Raw genomic sequence first — 18,051 nt, forward strand, 5'->3', positions numbered from 1 at the left:
ACTATAATATCTCACTGACCTCATGCTGCAGGATATAGTCTCCGGGCAGCAGGCCCTGCAGCTGCTGCAACGCCGCCTGCACGGAGCCGAGTGCTTGTCTCCTCAGCTCCGAGTGTTGCTGATTTAAGTCTTCAGAGGTGTGGCTTTCGAAGGTCGCCACATCGCCTGTTTGACCGTCTATACGGGCTGTGGGTAAAGAGTAATCTATATAGTGGAAGCGATAACATCGGAACAAGAGTGAAACCAGGCTAAGCAGCTTGTTCAGCTGTACATAACAAAGTTACTAAATTGAGAAATATTTAGAAATTAGAAATAAATATTTAGAGAAAAAAATTGAGAGACCCATATTTTACTCCCGTTCTTCTTGAACAGACGATACGGTGACAAAATTACATACATAGTTTGTTTTACAAGTGAAGCTAATATAAGCGTGTTAAAATACAGAAGTGCATTGGTTTTTAATCGCCGAAACGGTATTTATGGAGACTGTATTTTTAATTGAAATTGCGTTGAAATTAAAACAAGACTACGAGCTTGGTGCAATTCTATGAAATATAAAAGTTTAAAGCTTAAATTATTTAAGATGACATACCATTGAGTACTGAGGCTTGTTTCCTGAGAGCGAGCGAGAGAGCGATGCTGCGCAGACTGTCGGCGGATTGTTCGCTTGCTCCTAAGTCCATCTGATACTCTGGTAGAGGTTCTAGTATTATTTCGCCTGATTTATCCTGCAAAATAATTGAAACAGTAAACATAATATCAGACTAATAGTATAATGGCGATAGTTTGAGAGTGTGTTAGGTATTTTTTTTAATTTTAGCATATAAAATTAGTTACACAATACATATTTCCAACTATGTATGTAAAACTTAAATATTGTCTTAAAAAATATTAAAATAATGGTAATGTTAATGTCTTACCCTAGTCTTATGTGCACAATGTACGATAATGTCATGGTGTTCATTGGTCGCCTTGTCCCTGAACTGCCATCTTTTGTACGAACGACGCGGAGGCTGCTCGAACAATGTGTCTGAGATAAAACAAATTATAGTTGCTTTATTCATGAAAATGAATAAAATGAATGGATGGTGTTTAGCATGTTTATTAAGTGCAATAGTTGGAATCAAATAAATGTTTATTATGTTCAGTTGATTAGTTCAGCTTTAATTACGGATGAAGGAAAGATGATGTCATAAGGCAGAAAGGTCAGGCGTCTTCTTTTAGGTAATGCGGCGTTTGATATTTGAAACTTCGTATGAGGGTGGGGCCAGTAACGTGCTTCGTTCGTCCTTTAAAAACCTGCATTTTGGCGACGTTATTTTCTTAGGAGATTTTTCATTATAACATTACTGGTTGTTATTTTGTTCTTTATGGTCAACATAAGGTTCAGTTGCTCAATAATAAAGGTACGCAAAATAATGTATTACCTTTACAAGTGCAAGTATAGACTCCAATATCCCCCACATCGTCGCTAGCTCGCCTGGCGGCGGCGCGGGTGACGTGTCGCGGAGCATCGCGGGCGGCGCGGGGGCTGGCGGGAGCGCGGGCGGCGCGCGGGGAACTCTTGATGCGTTTGGACTGCCCCTTGAGCAAAGACGATAGTGGCAAGTCCATGTCGGTTTCTTCTCCTGCGATAAAGAAATAGAATAAAAGATAAATCAATATGAAAATTATACACATTTTTTAATATAAAATATGTAATTGTACTTCAGTCAATTTGTACGGTTGACCACCGGCCAAAATCGTTAAAGAATTGTCTATAACAAATTTTCAAAAACTTAGTTCATTCGTATAAGACCAAAAATGTTCAATCAAACAGAGTTATTTTGGGAAAATAAATTATTTCCCTTTTTAACTCATTTATGAGACTAAATAATAAATATAATTTTCTAAAAAAAAACATTAGCCAAATAACAACAACATACAACTCGACACTTCACAAAAAAGCCGTATACAAAAAGAAAGCTTATAAGTCAATGTTCGCGCCAATCTTCCAGCTTTGTTTCTGCATACGGCCTTACAAAGGGACAGGATTAACATACCGGTATCGATACACAAGTGATGATCATCGTCATCACTCGTCATCTCCACGTCAGTTGTAATGGCGGCCGCCGACACGTCCAACTTAGGAGACGAGGTGTGTTTCTTCTTAGCCTTGCTTTTGCTGTTTTCTAATACCCTCTCTTTTTCTGACGACCTGTTGAAATTAATAAGCATAAATTTAAAATAAAATATATCATAATCAAATCAAAGAACTACATACTTCTTCGAGCAGTATTTGGGATTTATAAAACACATACTTATAGCTTGAAGACATCAATGTTAATTGAAGTCAAAATAAATATAGAATTTACTACAAACTGTAGGTTCATGACAAACATGTTTTCATTCACTGTAACTAATATACAGTCATTATTAAAGTCAGTATCAGTACTCACGGTATAAGCGCATGTTCGAGCAGATGTCTGAATGCCTTGTAAGTCCTGACGGGCGCAGCCTCCTTGTTGACGGAGAACTCGCTGCCCAACACCACCACGTTCACTGCCTCGCCGTCTGATTCGAACACAAATTAATTAATTATTGGATGACAGAATCCCAGTCTTGCCCAGGTAACTGGGCTAAATAGGACATAGGCAGTTGAAAATCACAAATATTTAGGTGCATCATCTGTACGAAAAACCCTAATAAAGTTGGGAAAAGACTTAGCAGGTGATAAAACTAGAGCTCACTAGTACATAAAAAATTGTCACCTTGCATGCTTGCAAATTGGTATCATTTATGAATGTTGTGCTAACGCAACGCCTACTTTAACTTAGTATGGAAAAAGATAATGTATTTCGCAACACAATATAAACATTAAAATACTAATCTTTTAGTACATAGTCTACACTCACCAGGCCCAACAGTATTGCAGACAGACAGCGGCAACAACCAGTGTCTATTCCACTGCACGAGACACTTGAGAGCATTCTCACTCGCAATATACTGAGCGCCGTTGTTCAGCGCGTACGACGCGAGCTCGCGGTGTATCTCTGTTATAGGTAACATTGATACTGCATCTTCATCTAAAAGAAAAATATATTAAGGTTAAAATATACAAAGGCAAACGAGTCATGTCTTTCACAACTGCTTTTGGAATCTGCTCATACATATAATCAAATGTAACTCATTTTAAGTGAACTGTAATTGGACGTAGTTATGCAGAAACGTTCCAACCCACAAGTCACCCGAAATCGAGTTATTGTGATTGAACAGCCTAAAAGGACCATGGGCAAAAATGTATGAAGCCTGGGCTCACCCACCAACAGAGATGAGACCACTATGAATATACTTGTAAAGCACTAAATATAAAGATTTAAACTCATTTTTGCGAAGAATCCATGGGGTTATTTTGCTATAAATATTTTTCTCCGACCATAAATAAACCAATATTCTGCAAAAAGTTGTGCTGTTATGGCATTGTAGGTTTTGTTATTGAACGCCTTTAACTAGTTTTAATTCCAGGTTTAATGTATACATGAAAAAAAAAACAGCTGCTATCAGTTAAAAATATTTTTGTTAACATTTCAATCAATATCAATAATAATGTCATCTAAATATCCTGCCGGTGGATTAAATTGTGTGTGCCTGCATAACCCTAGATACCATATTATTGAAATGATATCACAACTTCCTACTGTGCGTCTACCTATTAGACACGAGCAGTAATAGGTACTGAGCAATGGCATCTCGACACATTTCGTTTCTGTTAACCAGAATGTAAACGTAATATGAACGTGCACGAACATGTCTTGACTATATCCTTCCTCTTAATAGCCAAATCGGTCTAGGAGTCTTTGAGTAATCGTTGAACATACAAAAAAAAAAAAGATCCCGACGAATTGAGAACCTCCTCCTTTTTAAGAAGCCGGTTAATAATATAAATCCTGCGAATTAAGCGCACTACGACTCCTAACAATCGTCTTTTTCTACAAAACCTATTTAGGTGCATATCTTTTTTTTGCCATGGAATTGAAGGTAGTGCCCATAGTAACAATTTTAGTACAAACAAAAACCTTCACAACGGCATATGCTATAACTCTGTTGGACAATGAGCCCAATTTGTCTCATGGTCCTTTAGCATATGGTTATCTAAACTCAATATAATTCAACAATAAAACCTCTAGTACCTTTACTAGTTAGAATAAAAAAGAATACCTACAACTGAAACGCGTAAATGCTTATATCTAAACGCGTAGGTACAGTGGGTTGGAACGTTTCTGCATAACTATGTCCAATTGTTCTTATGAGAATAAATTCTTTAAACCTAACTAATTTACTGGATAGAAAACCACAGCTTTGAGTGTGATAGACAATTAAGACTTTCTAATTATCACAAGTTGCCTTAGACAGCAATGTTTTACATCCTGCATGTATCTTACTGAAGATAAAATTTCTATTGGCCCAGCAAGATTTGAATTTGATCTATTTACCTATAGACATGCTACAATAACAATTAGTAATTAGACTAAAACTAAATGAGTGTGCAATCAATTATTGGTATTTCGTTTTACTTACTTGGCAATACAATTTGATAAGGATGTTTGTGGCAAGGCTCTGGTACAGTGCAGGGTCTGATGATGCTGAACACCTTCGTAATTTTATCTGGAACCTGTACTTGTGCCATGTCTGATAGAGGTACCTTAAAGACAAATAACTTATTTTAGTTTCTGAAGGGACCATAACCAAACCAGAATAATGTTTACATTGCAAGTTATTTTTAGCAGATTTGATATTGTATTAGTGTTCAAATTTAGTGGTAATCTATTCTATGGTAGGAACCTATTTGCCTTTTTGCAAAATTCAATTAGCTAATTTATTTTATTATTTTCCCACAAAACTAAAATACTTACATTAATCAGCTCCTGTTTAAGCACTAATTCACAGTTACTCTTAGTACTTTCAAGAGGTATCTGTGCAGCTATATCATAGTTTTTAGGCAGTGACTGCACTCGCTGAGCCCTAACCTTGTACTCAGCTTCATATACCGTCTCTATGGTAGGTTTGGGACGTAAGGCTCGGATGCAGTGGTCTGTTGTCCAGAGAGATTTGGCCCATTCCTTGTACTCTTTTTGTTCTTTTAAGTATTCTTCCTTTGCAGTCTGAAATTGTATAAGTATGTTTAGAAAACTTATATGTGCTAGTAATATATATCCAGTGAGAAAAAACTTTTTGCTTTGGCTACATTGCTGTAGTTGCTATGGATGTTTCAACTATATAAATAAAGCTGCTAAAAGTTGTATTCTTGGATAGAAAAAATTTTGATAGCTGGTTGTGGTTTGGTTATTATTACATGGTGCAACCTACCCTTATTGATACCAAAGTAAATAAAGTCCAATGGAAGTAAAAATTCACCCTTTTTTATATGTCATTCAATTATTGAGTGGGTAAACTTGAAATACTAACCTCAAATAATTTTATATCATTCCTTGTAGGTTTACCAATAAAGAGATCAGGTAAAATGTGAGGATTGTCTGCACTCAGCACTTTGAGGAACTGCAGGTGCTTGCGGAAGTCCATGCTGGACAGCTTGGGGTATGCTGGCACTTGTCGCAGACATGGCACAAATAGTTTGTGCTTCTGAATCTGAAATATAGAACATATGAAGGAAGATTCCAAGTTTAAATTAAAACTTTTTCCACAAAAATACTAAGTAAATGCACTTTATGGTTAGATCAGAATAAACTTTACATTATGTTATTTACATACAATACAATAGGTAAGTAAGATATACAAGTAAAAATATAGTAGTTGTGTAGTTTGTTTCACATATTTATTACTCATCATCCTCTGAGCCTTTTCCCAATCATGTTGGGGTTGGCTTCCAGTCTAACCGGATTCAGCTGGGTACCAGTGCTTTATGCTTCACATATTTATTACTACTGAACTGAATTAATGTATACAGAAATTAATTAGAACATAATAGAACAACACAGGAGAGTACTCACTTGTTTATTCTTAAATATCTCATCCCAGTTTATCTTATTATGCCTCTCTTCATCTTCGGAGTCACTGGACAGTAGAGGGTCAAGGAACTTGTTCCGGAGTATCTTCTCTGTGTTGCAGTTGTCTAGATCTGCCTCCTCCACAAAGTATTGGTCATGCACTGAGGCACACCTGAAGAAAACGTACACTTACTTTATACATAGGTTTTACTTTATAGTTTGCTTTATACACAGGTGTCAACAAAGTAGGTAAGGAATGAATAGATAGGTGTCATCTCATTATTTGTGTGTTAGAACATTATAGCATTGCATATATGTGGTGACAACTTAGATGTTTAGTAGCATATCTAACAATAATATAACTATTAAATTGGATGTTTGAAAGTGGTACAGGTAACAAAGAAGTTGCGTGGAAAATGACTGTCATGGAAGGCATATTATGTGGCGGAATGAGGATCATTCATGTTGCAAGTGTACAGATAGATGTGTAGATGTCGACTTTTTTATGAAATTTTAAAATACTCTTTTTGGAGTGTTTACAAACCGGTAGAAGAACAAGAGATTGTGCTTACCAATCAAACATCCTCACATGTTCCATCATTTTTGAGCAGGATTTTGTTAACTTGTAAGTTATAACACTAATATCACAATTAATAATTACACTTAAATTACATCACAATAATCATATTTCTTTTAATTTTTATTCAACAATCGTCGATCAATACATCGCGTCGCACATGTTTTATTTTGTGCTGTGTCAATGTCATTATTACTTCTGCTGTCAGCTGTCAGTCATTTCTCTGGTTAGATTTCTGTCTCATTCAATTTCATAATATTTGAAAGAGATGGCTAAAAGCCGTACATATGCTTAATGTGCTGCTTGTTTTGGTTTATCTGGAACGCACTCTATTTTTTTTTCTTTTTTTGGTCTGCTTACAACCGGCCGATTATAATATTTTAGCGAAGACCTCCTTGATGCAGCTGGATAAAAACACGGAATAAAAATAATTAACAGATTCGTATCAAAGACTTCCACCACCACCAGTTAAGACCACCCAGTAGGGTGGGTAGAGTGGTTAGTAGCACATTATATCCGATCACGTCACGTTCACGTTCGTTCGTTCACGTTCGTGTCGGATTGCCGTCCCATCGGGTTATGAGAGTGAAGGAATAGGGAGTGCACCTGTAGGTATGCTCGTGCACTATAATAATATTACCGGAGATCAGCCGCCGTAGCCGATAATCGGCTAGGAGGACATCATCATCATCATCATCATATCCGTTAGACAAGTAGTTAAAATGATTGCTCTGCGTTTTTACCTATAAATTAAATTTTATATTACCTATGTCATATTATTTGAAGACCTTATCAAATTCAGTCAAGGTTTATAACTTATAACTAAAAGAAGATAGAAATCCAATCCATATAAACACAAATTCCGAACTTCTTCTTCGTCTTCCTCCTGCCCTGTTCTACTTGGGTAGAATACGATCCTTTGGCCGACTTAAGTACGCAGGCGTCTAATCAAGATTAATAGTTAAAAAAAAAAATACCAAAAATAGTACTTATTTGAAAATACAATAATATTTCTGTTGGGAGATATTATGTTGTAATCAAACTACTAATTAAACTCTTTGTAATCTAAATAAACACTTTGAAATCTTAATCTGTTAACAAGAATCAACTTGGGATTGCAATAAAACATTTCACGCATTTGCAATAGGCTCATTTTAGTGATTGATTTCAATCTACCCTCGAGTAACCCCAGTTTCATGTTGACTCATAAATCGTTTAATCGTGGTCAAAGTTACACGCTGCCTTTAAAAATTGCCCAAAATCTATAGGTCTGTCTCAATCTCGATAAATATTTGCAATATCAAACCGTGAAAACTACGTGAAACGCATATTATCTGGCTGGCTAGGCTAAACGCACTGCTGGTGTCGGCTATTTGGGCAACAATTTCGCACTTCACCTTTTTACCTTCACCTTCATTGCAATTTGCATCGAGCCGAGGAAGCGCGAGCAGTAGGTATTGGGTCGTTGCACTTCGATGGCGGGGAAGCAAAACCGCCGCGTCTCGTAAAGCGCAGCCATTACCGCGCGGTCGCACTGTACGCATGCGCGGACTTAGACAATTGCGCGCCAAAACTATCCGCACTCGGAAACTTTGACGAACATATTTTTTTGAATGAAGATACATATTTTTAAATACAATAAATTGATAGTTACATTTTAGAATAGTTAGTGTTGTGTTCTTGTTGGAAGGAGACGAGTTTTACACAAAATGAAATATAAGGTAAGTCAGAATTTTATTTAATTGATTTTCTATAAAAAATAACAGTGTTTTAATAATTTTAAATAGCTTATCGCAATTAAAAGTTTTATTCAAATGGCTTCTATTCAAGAGGGCCAATAGAGACTCGCCTGCGCCTTGCAGGTTTAATTACGATTTCTTGTTTATTCAACAATGTAATTTTTGTCGATTACATATTTATGAAAATTCATTTATTCAAGAAGACTCGGACTATGTCAATTTTAATTTAATGGCTAGCATTTAATTTAGAAATCTATTAAACTTACTTCAATTAAGTCAAGTATTAATATGAGGGTAGTATAAAACTAAAAAAAAATATTGTCGCTACAATCGGTAAAAATATTTAAATGGCGGGCAATGTAACTCTCTGAAAATAGGAAAAAGGAACTTAAAATCGCGAACGAGTAAATAAAGAAGGTTTATTAAAAGTATCATTTTAATTTCTTTTAAACCTAATTCTGCCGGCTATTGCAGTTTTGTGGACACCTACCTACATTGATCATCCTAGCCGAAGATCCATCAATAACCCTTAATTGGTCGACTGCTAATTACACCAATAACGTAGATTCTTACGTAAACGTGATCTGATATATAGTAGCTACGTATTGCAGTGGTACCTAAACCGACCAGAATCAACAACTTTGCTATTGATCCACAATGAATTTGTTTGCGGTCCTAGATAAAGTGGTCAAAACAATTTGTCGTAACAATCTAAACAACTTGAATGCCATAATATTAGACCACGTTTTGTTGGATGTCCCCTGCATTCGTATGCGAAAATCTTTTCAAAATATTGTGGTTAGTAGGTACACTTTAACGAAACCTTCCGAGAAATGGCTTCTTAATTTTATCAAGTCCCTTAAACCACATCGTACAAAGTAATCTTTAAAGATTTAAACATTTTCCTGCGAAATACAAGAAGTGGGAGACTTAGGTACAGTTGAGTTCAATGTGCATGTTTTATTCTAGGTATAAGTACTTAGTTACGCCCTAGGTTTATAGAAGTTTTACGTGCCCTTTGTAACTGAAAATCGGCATAATCATTCACGATCAGCTAGTAAGTACAGTAAGATAATTGTCGTGCTGTGTAACCGACCATTTATTTGTAATTATTTCGTAATAACATTGTAAATGACTTGCAAAGCCTGATGGACTTAACAGCGCATCGATTAAAAAAAAAAGACCAGTACCTACTATTTAAACCACTAGGTTTATAAGGGTCAGTAACTATAGAAGCAAAAGTTCTAAATATCGGAAAAAAATATTTAGGTTAACCTACCTACCTCAACAAATCCTTAACATTGATTAAAGTTTTAGTTAATCAGTAGTCTCTGAAACTATTGAACCGATTTGAAAAAAAAACTCTTGAGAAGCTACGCTATCCCCGAGTTACATGGATTACAATATTTTTTTCTGGGTACGCGAAGAAGTTCCCCGGGCCGAAGCCACGAGAAACCGCTCGTGCCCAGTATTCCAAGAAATCAATCGAATATTTATTTGAACCTCGTAAGATACATTCTCACAGCACAATAAAGTATTGTAACAAAACAAGAATATGTTTTGCGAAAGCAATCTGACAGAATTTGGAGCCCGGCCATTGTTAGTGCTCGTTTTATGTTAATAATATTTGATCGATAATTACTCTTAACTTACTACTTACACAGGAAGAGATAAAATTACCGTATTTTGGTGTTTTCTTTATGTTTCTAAAATAATTTTTAAAACCATTTTTGCGAGAATTGTATGTTCGAGTACTTATAAAGGCAGGATTTCACCGGTATGTAGCACTGTGCAGCACTGGGACGCATAAAATTCCTTTTAGTCTACCTACTCGTTCTAGCAGCCAGTAAAAATTGCGTGCGAATGTTTCTAAAATGTCCGTTTGTCAAAATACGTCATCTAAACGCGTTCTATTCGAAAACCTCGCCTAGTGGAATCTCATCAGATCGAAAGAACTGAAGAGACAGAGCAAATTCCCTGTCGATACCTAAATAAAGTGAACATAATCGGACCCATTGAAACTCACCAGGAACAATGCCTGAAGCAGGAAATGTAATACTTTATTATGATGAACAGATTGTACACATGGAAAATCTGCAAAAATATTGAAAAGCATTCATCTTGAATAGGTACGAATTGAATTTACGAGCTCTTGTGTTCATATTTTCTTCAAATGATCCTTAAAGCAGTAGAAGGTATTGTTATTGTCACGTAGGTTCGATCATGAAAGAAAATAAAATAAAAAAGGTTTTACTGTGTGAAATGCATCACTATGCATGAAAAATAATAAACAAAAAAAAATAGAAAAAACATGAAGAGCAATGAGGGACAGCAAAATGCTGCGAGACAGAGTCCCATTGATTTCCACCGATTACAGTAGGTTTATACTTAGGTTCCAATAACCCTCAAAGTGTATAGGTATTATAGTCAGACTACAATAGGTTAATACTACAAGTCTATTGAACATAAAGATGAATGACATCAGCTCAATTCTGCTGCCTGCGGGTGTGTTTGACAAATCAACTACAGGCATTATTAGCGGAGAACCTTTAGAGCGTGGTATGTTGTGAATTTTGGTTTACATGTTCATATTTTTGTTTCTTAGATCCTCGCCGTCGTTTCTACCGAGAAGCGTCTACTACCAGTTTATATAGGTTGTCGTTGTTCCAGCCGAAAGGCACGGTTCTCGTCGTTCCCCTCTGACGGACAAAAAGGTTAATAGGTAAAAAGGCACTCTTGAATTTTTCAGCGGTAGGAGCAGTTACGCATTGCATTCGATAATCCGATCTGAACCACTTCGCCGTCCACGATGCATACACAATAGTAACAATCGGTGTTTACACACAACAATAGAAATTGAGACGTACAGTTTAGTGCCATCAAAACTGTAACGGTTGATTATCCTTTATGAATCTGATCCCGTTTTAAGTATCATACTTTAGTAACCGTTAGTATTTAAGTACTATCGCATTATCAAACAATGGTGGACAATTGTCATCATCAATCATTTTTGACGAGTGATCGGTCATTCACCCTTGCTTCTTGATTTCAACAATAGGTGCTGATTATACCAACATTTACAGTTAAAATACTCGTATGTCATCTTGACCGAATTATTATATTGTTATTTTTTTCCTGTAGATAATAATATGTCCATAGTTTATATTGTAATTTTGGCTCGTTAGTCATAGGTGTAAGAAAGAATGATCATTGTTGTACATGATCTAACTGTAGTAAATGTGCACACAACGGTATTTTTGTGATCGTTTGATGTATGAATGTTAATGTCACTTTTTTCCATTCATTCATTCATAAATGGTAGTTTTCCTAGTTTTCATCGTTTTTATTAATGTTGAAATTGTGTGTTTTTGACATTTTGGAGTCCTAGGTCGTTTCAGTAAGCAATGTTTTCAGTCAGATAACCAGTTTGTCACATGTCTGTCACTATTTATTTTGTGAGAGAAAAACCAATCTATTGTCATGACATTTTGAGCCTAGTTAAACTAGGTTTAATTTCTGGAGCAAAGTCGGAAGAACCGACTACCCACGATTGTTTTTATTATTTGTCATATGTTTATATTACACGAGTTTGTATTAAAGCTTCTGACAAAATACACTTCAGCGCAATGAAATTTCACCTAGCCTCATAAATCTAAGCATTTTAGCAACACATGTTATGTTCCTCACCTCAGAACATTCCTCCAGAACAATAAAAGATGTGATTGTTCTTACACAATACTTGGTAATGTTACTTGATATCTCAATAGTTTTCCAAATACCTGAGCTGGGAGCGGCAGACGATCCTAGGGTCACCACCTTTTGCTTAAGAGTTTTGAGACCCTACCTTAAATGTGGGCAGATATATCTTATTGATTCTGTTTGCACAGGTGTTTCATCGTGGGAAAATTGTTTAAAATTATGTAATAGGTTACTTGTTTAACAAACGAATAGCTAAGTTTTGTTGTCCTTAGTGACAAGCCTAATTTTATAGTTGGGCTTTTTCCACGTAACATTTAAATTGCTTTCAGGTATAGCCTCTACAACCAGAATTTATAAGATGTCTCTTTAGCTTGTCTTGCTTCTGAGAACTACTTCAGGACTATCAAAAATATCCTGTAGGTAGGTTTCATTGCTCTTTTGTCCTTTCCTGTGTTAGCACTTTAGCAGCCCTAAAAGCTCTCGTCCTTGCATAACGGATGCGCCTGCGCAAGCCGCCACGTTTCCTACCTCACGAGCTAGAGGAGGTCTAAGTTAGCACGACTTGTTAGTGTTATAGATTAGGGATCTTATTGTTGCGACGTAATTTTATTGTATTGGAACAATTTCGTGACTTTTTGAAGATTACTTTGAGACTTCCTTACCGCAAAATTGCAAAACGAGGCATTTACTTTGCACTTTGACTTAGGTCAATTTCCTTGACAGAATACCTTTTTGAAAGGAGCATAATTATGTTCTCAAAATATGGTTTTCATCATCAACTATCTGGGCATAGATCCTTAGAGATTCTTTGTAATGTAATCGTGTATCACAAAGCAGATTGCGACTGTCAACAGCTGGTTAACCCTTCCTACGTCCGAAGAAGGACGTTCAATGTAACGTTACGTCGGTATAATTAGAAGCGTAAGCGCATCAACAGGGAAGGCGCGGCTTGTACATCATTATTAGGGTAATTGCAGCTAAAATTTCACTGTCCGTTGACCAGTCGTGCGACTAGCCAGTAGCCGTGAATGCACTTCCTATACTATGTGACGATGGTACTGTGCCTCGTTTGCAATCGTAGGGAGCGTTTGGACACGATTTATGGGCGCTGTCTTGGATATAATTAGGGTCATAGGTTTCAGAAGGAAGTTTTGTGACTAATTCCTGTTCTAATTGAATTTAACTGTAGTTCTACATAGGTAAGTATATGCAGTTTATCCTGCAGTTTTCCTGTTGCCTGGTATCGTGCAGGCACAAGCAGGGCGTGATGTATGCAGAAACATTCTAATGTATGACGCTCCTTGATAGAATGCACCGTACTCTAACTGCATTGTGGCCCTATTGCGGAGTTTAAGCACAGTTACTAGGTACAATAGTTACTTCGTTCAAGCGTTAAATTCGTACAAACCTACTTAAGTATATGACACGTAATAATATATCTTGCCCTTTGAATGAAATTGTCTAAGCTAGACTTTATTTACTTCAAAATTATTACGACACACACATGTTGCATGTTCACATTTTATGAAGTCCTCAGATGACTTGCATAGAAAATGACATAACATAGGTATTATGTAAATATGTTACTAAGGAAATTCTATGTCTTGTAAGTATGGCTATTCAAAGATACCTTTTATAATACTTCAAAAGCAGAATTTAACTTAAGCCGTAGTCCCCGCTATCACTAACAATATAGGTACAATTAGTTTCCATAAAACAAGCTAACTAGTACGTCATCTAAACCCATAAAGATACAAGATAACAATTAAAACAGCGTGTTTATAAAAACAAATGACTTCAAATCTAAACATGTAAGTATGTAGTTACTAAGAAATAGCAACAAGCTTTTGTACAAAACGTCTTTATCTCACGTTTTTCTACTTCTCGAGTGTTAATAGACAATTGAGAAGATGTTTAGCGAATAAAACACGAACAATGAACTAATGTTTTATTTATAGTTTTGCATTGATTTAAATATTAACTGAGTCTTATACAGTCTTGGTAGGTAACATCTTAGGAGATGAGATAGATACCTACGTATATAGTGAAAAATGTATAGAATACTGTGCGATTATGGTAATTGCAAATTAATTGTAAAGGAATTTTATTACACTGGTTTTATACAGAAGATTTTCCGCTGCGGTGCAGTCAGCAAAAAATTAACGGGAACACTTCAATTAAGTAGATTGATTGTGGGTGTAAATATTGCAAAAAATATTGTTTAAAAAAAGCCATTAAAGAGTTATAATAAATTATTTATTTTTGAACCAACGTTAGTAACCAAGAAGCTATGGAAGTTATGGAAAATCCTATTTGATAGAATTTCTATGTTACTAAGAAATTCCCGACATTCTATGTATTATTCACATCACGTGCTCAGTTTATATTCCCATTCTCCGGGATTCCCGACCACTTGTTAGATTTTATTAGGAAACATGAAGATTTCTTGACATTTTTATTTGTTGTTGCAAGACATTGATTAATAACGAATTCAAAGAAATAGACTTTTACTCCTGTGTCACATAAATTTTTAAAAGGTTGGAAGACAAAGGGACGACCTATGTATAACCAGTCATCATCCTCCGGCCCTTATCCTACAGTGTTTTACGTACAGTCATGTCTTTTCATTATATTTAAGATCTATCACACAACCTATCGACCAATTTGAAGTGGTCCTCTTTATACCTATCCAAGTTCATGCTCTGTTACTACGTATTTTTAATCAGTATAAAGTTTTGAAGCTTTATAGTTCTTTAATTCACACTTACTGAAATCAGACACCTGTAAAGATTGCTGGCTATTTTGTGATCTACCATCTTTCTCGCGTACCATCCAAACTTTCGATGAATCCCATCATCGTTACGTCACCATAGCACGAAACATATGAACTACACGAAGCCTACGCTTTCCCCCATAGATAAACCGAGTCTGTCTATGGTCTTGTTATGAGCCTGTTACGTCACTTCCCCTTGTCTGTAATAATGTTATTTCCGGATGTAAATGTCTGTCTGCAGGACATAACCACTAACTTGAGTTTTAAATTTGCCTATAGCCGCATTTTTATCTTGTTAGGATGTAGGTATTAAAAATGTAAAAAGTAGCTTTCCTTTAACTAAGTGCAATTATTTAATGAAATAAGGCGTATAATAATTAATTAACAATTATGAGAAACAAAGTAGGTACCTCCTACATTCACATAACATCTAAATAAACGCCAAGAATATTAAGCATACACTTATGTACCTACAATAGAAGGCAAGTGTGCCAAGGAGGCAGAGGCGTCTTCAGTCCTGGTTTACATAATATGTTGTTTAATGCGAGCACTATGCAATTACGCTTGCAAATGCATATCTAAACGGGTTTAGACATTCACAATATGAGCGACAAACGAAGATGTTACCAAATGACAAATGATGAAAAATACAGTAGCAAAAAGTTAAGAAATACATAATTTTGATTCTGAGGTAAAACAAGGAAAGTTCTTATATTTCGTACTGAATGTCATAGATAAGATAAAGTTTCAAATTATATGTAAAAAAATAAAAGTGAATTGAGTTTGCGATTTCGCCACCTATCCGAACATTACCGGTAGTAAAAAATAGACAATATCTATAATTTTATCACTGTTGTTCTATAACAGCTGTGTTGCAATATCCACTATTACCAATAGAGAAAACATTAGTTTAATGATAGAAAATGCACAAAAACTGCCCATTCACAGCCCTTTTGTACTTTCCAGTCAATGAACCGCCGCCATGTTTAAGCACCCACAAAATGTTTTCAACACCATTACGATAATATTACATTTATCATGAACTTGAAGTTTCTTTTGGAAAACTTCACTACTCTTGCGGTTTTCACTGTGTCATGTAGTCAGTGGAGCGATCGAACAAAACGAAATTTAGTACAGATTTGGCGTGAAAACGGGGAAAATGGCGGTTACGACAAATATGGCGGTTGATTGCAGTGGCGCGAATTTGGAGGTCACGATCGGACCGAGAACTTGATCGCTTAAGTTTACTGAAACTATGGATCATGGAAAGTTATTTAACTGTGGAATATTCACGTAAATGCAGTCAGTACCTACCTACCTACTATGTTAATAGGAGTCATGTATGAAATGATTAAACAAAAACAAAAGAGCTTCCCACGCGAGCATAGTTTAGGTGTTAATTGTTAGCAAGAGGCTATTCTTAAAAGCCACACTTAAGGAATAATTTACTAAACACTAGACATCAATTAATTTGATATTCAGTAGGTACGTTTATCTCATATTTCTTTATTTATATAATATTTATTCACTAGTCTCATATAATTAATTTATTTATCTCTCTTGAAATTAAATCCATTTCATTTCACGCCAGCAGTTTTTTTATTGCTGTATACCGACTGACTTCCTCTGAAAATAAATTCTGTAAAATACAAATGTTTCGAGAAAGCTAATAATTAGTAGGTACCTAATGTCAAAAATAAAATTAGGGTTAGAATAAGCGAAAGTTTGCCTAAAGAAGATGTCAAAGATAAACACACGAACAAATAAGGCTAAGGCTAGCAAGCAAACAATACCTGAGCCAAAGGGAAAGTTTATTAATAAGAAATGGCTGCACCGTCCCACGGTGAAACCTTGCAACGTTGCAATATTGTCGCGGAGCCCGCGCTCACACGATATTTCGTAATATGAGCTAAACGACAACTTTTTGACTGCTTTCTGACAAAAGCTATGATTTGAGGGCAATTGGACCTTTTTGTGTGGTGCACTACATGTCTTTCTTGCTTCATAATAACGACAAATTTGTTCTACTTTAATCATTGAAGCAATGTTGGCTATTATGAATAATTCAGACAGTAATTGCAGTAATGTAATGTAATAAACTTAAGTAATTTTGATTATAAAAGTAAAAGTTAATAAGCTAAAATTGCAAGCTTTTCACTGTCATTTTTATGTTACATGGGTTTTTTGCAACACATAAAAAAATATTTCCCACATTAAAATAATCCGGCGAAGTAAAAATTTTCTTTACATAAAGACATCAATGATGCTCTTGAAGAATAACTAACTATAGTGATCATACTTATTACGATGATACCGAATACACCAGTTGAACCTTTCGAATCTAGTCGGAGTGCAATTGAAAATAGACAAAAACATTTAGCAGCAATTGGGACAACACACTGCAAGTAGAACGCGATGACATAATAGCTCGGTCCGTACGAGAGCCGGTCGCCGATACACTTACGATGATTTGTTTTTGTTTTTTGTTTTGTATGCGTTTCAATGCCGTAAATAGATGTGTAATTGTGTTCGTAAGCAAAGGTAAAGATTTTTGCTATTGGATGCATTAAAGTCCGCTTAATTTTTAATGCTATTTATGAGTTCTATGTCGTTTTAACAAATTCGGTCATCGGGTGTTGACAAAACTCCTATGTTTTTTTTTCTTAAATTTTGTCCACCGAAAACTCCAAACGCTTGTTATAGGTACTCGTAGAGAACCACTATACCTATATTTAAAATGTAACTTTTTTGCTAATTTATATTAAACAACCGCAACCTATAATGTCCTTATATTAAAAACTGTCATAACATGCTCATTTATTTTTATAAATATCAATGAAATTAAACTTTATCACAGTACTACTAGTTACGGGCTCATAAACTATATGTCAGTGGTGTAATGACATTGGGTGCACGCGATCGGATGTGCGTTTGTACCCGCTATTCGGATTCGATCCAATTATCTAACTTCCTACCTAGTTTATAGTGGATTAATGGAACAATCGGTCTGTGTGTATCTATGTAGTCACGATTTTTCCATGATCCGAGCTGTGTTATTAAGTTGATACTATTTTTAGTTGCGAGTAGGTATAACAACTTATTGACTACCGCACTTATGTGGTTCTTAGTGTTAAAATAATGTATGTAAATACCTAGATGGAATTTTGAAAAATGTATATATTTGTAACTTAAGTTATGTCCGTATGTCCATTAGCAAAATAGTAAAATTACTACAGCTAGATTCGCGCAGCATAACAAATTGTGGTCTTAGGCACAAAC

At 35.5% G+C, this 18,051-nt stretch overlaps 2 protein-coding genes across 8 annotated transcripts in view; one reads left to right on the forward strand and one right to left on the reverse strand.

The window, feature by feature from the left end:
• The window catches only part of LOC110374190 (uncharacterized), a 111,537-nt gene extending 104,803 nt beyond the window's left edge, over positions 1-6,734 (reverse strand). For 6 of the 7 annotated variants that reach the window (XM_064036534.1, XM_064036531.1, XM_064036533.1 and 3 more), the window contains exons 1-10: positions 5,446-5,622; positions 4,893-5,141; positions 4,558-4,681; positions 2,895-3,065; positions 2,439-2,553; positions 2,043-2,197; positions 1,428-1,628; positions 921-1,030; positions 593-728; positions 20-186 (exon numbers count right to left, since the gene is read on the reverse strand). In XM_064036534.1, the coding sequence (XP_063892604.1) occupies positions 20-186; positions 593-728; positions 921-1,030; positions 1,428-1,628; positions 2,043-2,197; positions 2,439-2,553; positions 2,895-3,065; positions 4,558-4,681; positions 4,893-5,141; positions 5,446-5,559 (1,542 nt within the window). In that variant the 5' untranslated portion in view covers positions 5,560-5,622. Of the gene's footprint in view, positions 1-19; positions 187-592; positions 729-920; positions 1,031-1,427; positions 1,629-2,042; positions 2,198-2,438; positions 2,554-2,894; positions 3,066-4,557; positions 4,682-4,892; positions 5,142-5,445; positions 5,623-5,987; positions 6,157-6,556 lie in introns of those variants that run through there. The other variant, XM_064036536.1, reaches the window with a different exon arrangement.
• A 1,013-nt stretch (positions 6,735-7,747) lies between these two features.
• Positions 7,748-18,051, forward strand: part of LOC110374184 (neprilysin-4) — a 47,400-nt gene continuing 37,096 nt past the window's right edge. The window contains exon 1 of the mRNA XM_064036582.1: positions 7,748-8,282. Within this exon, the coding sequence (XP_063892652.1) occupies positions 8,271-8,282 (12 nt within the window). The 5' untranslated portion in view covers positions 7,748-8,270. The remainder of the gene's footprint in view (positions 8,283-18,051) is intronic.

The sequence above is a fragment of the Helicoverpa armigera genome, chromosome 10 (assembly GCF_030705265.1).
Source record: "Helicoverpa armigera isolate CAAS_96S chromosome 10, ASM3070526v1, whole genome shotgun sequence".
In the NCBI taxonomy this organism is placed as follows: domain Eukaryota; kingdom Metazoa; phylum Arthropoda; class Insecta; order Lepidoptera; family Noctuidae; genus Helicoverpa; species Helicoverpa armigera.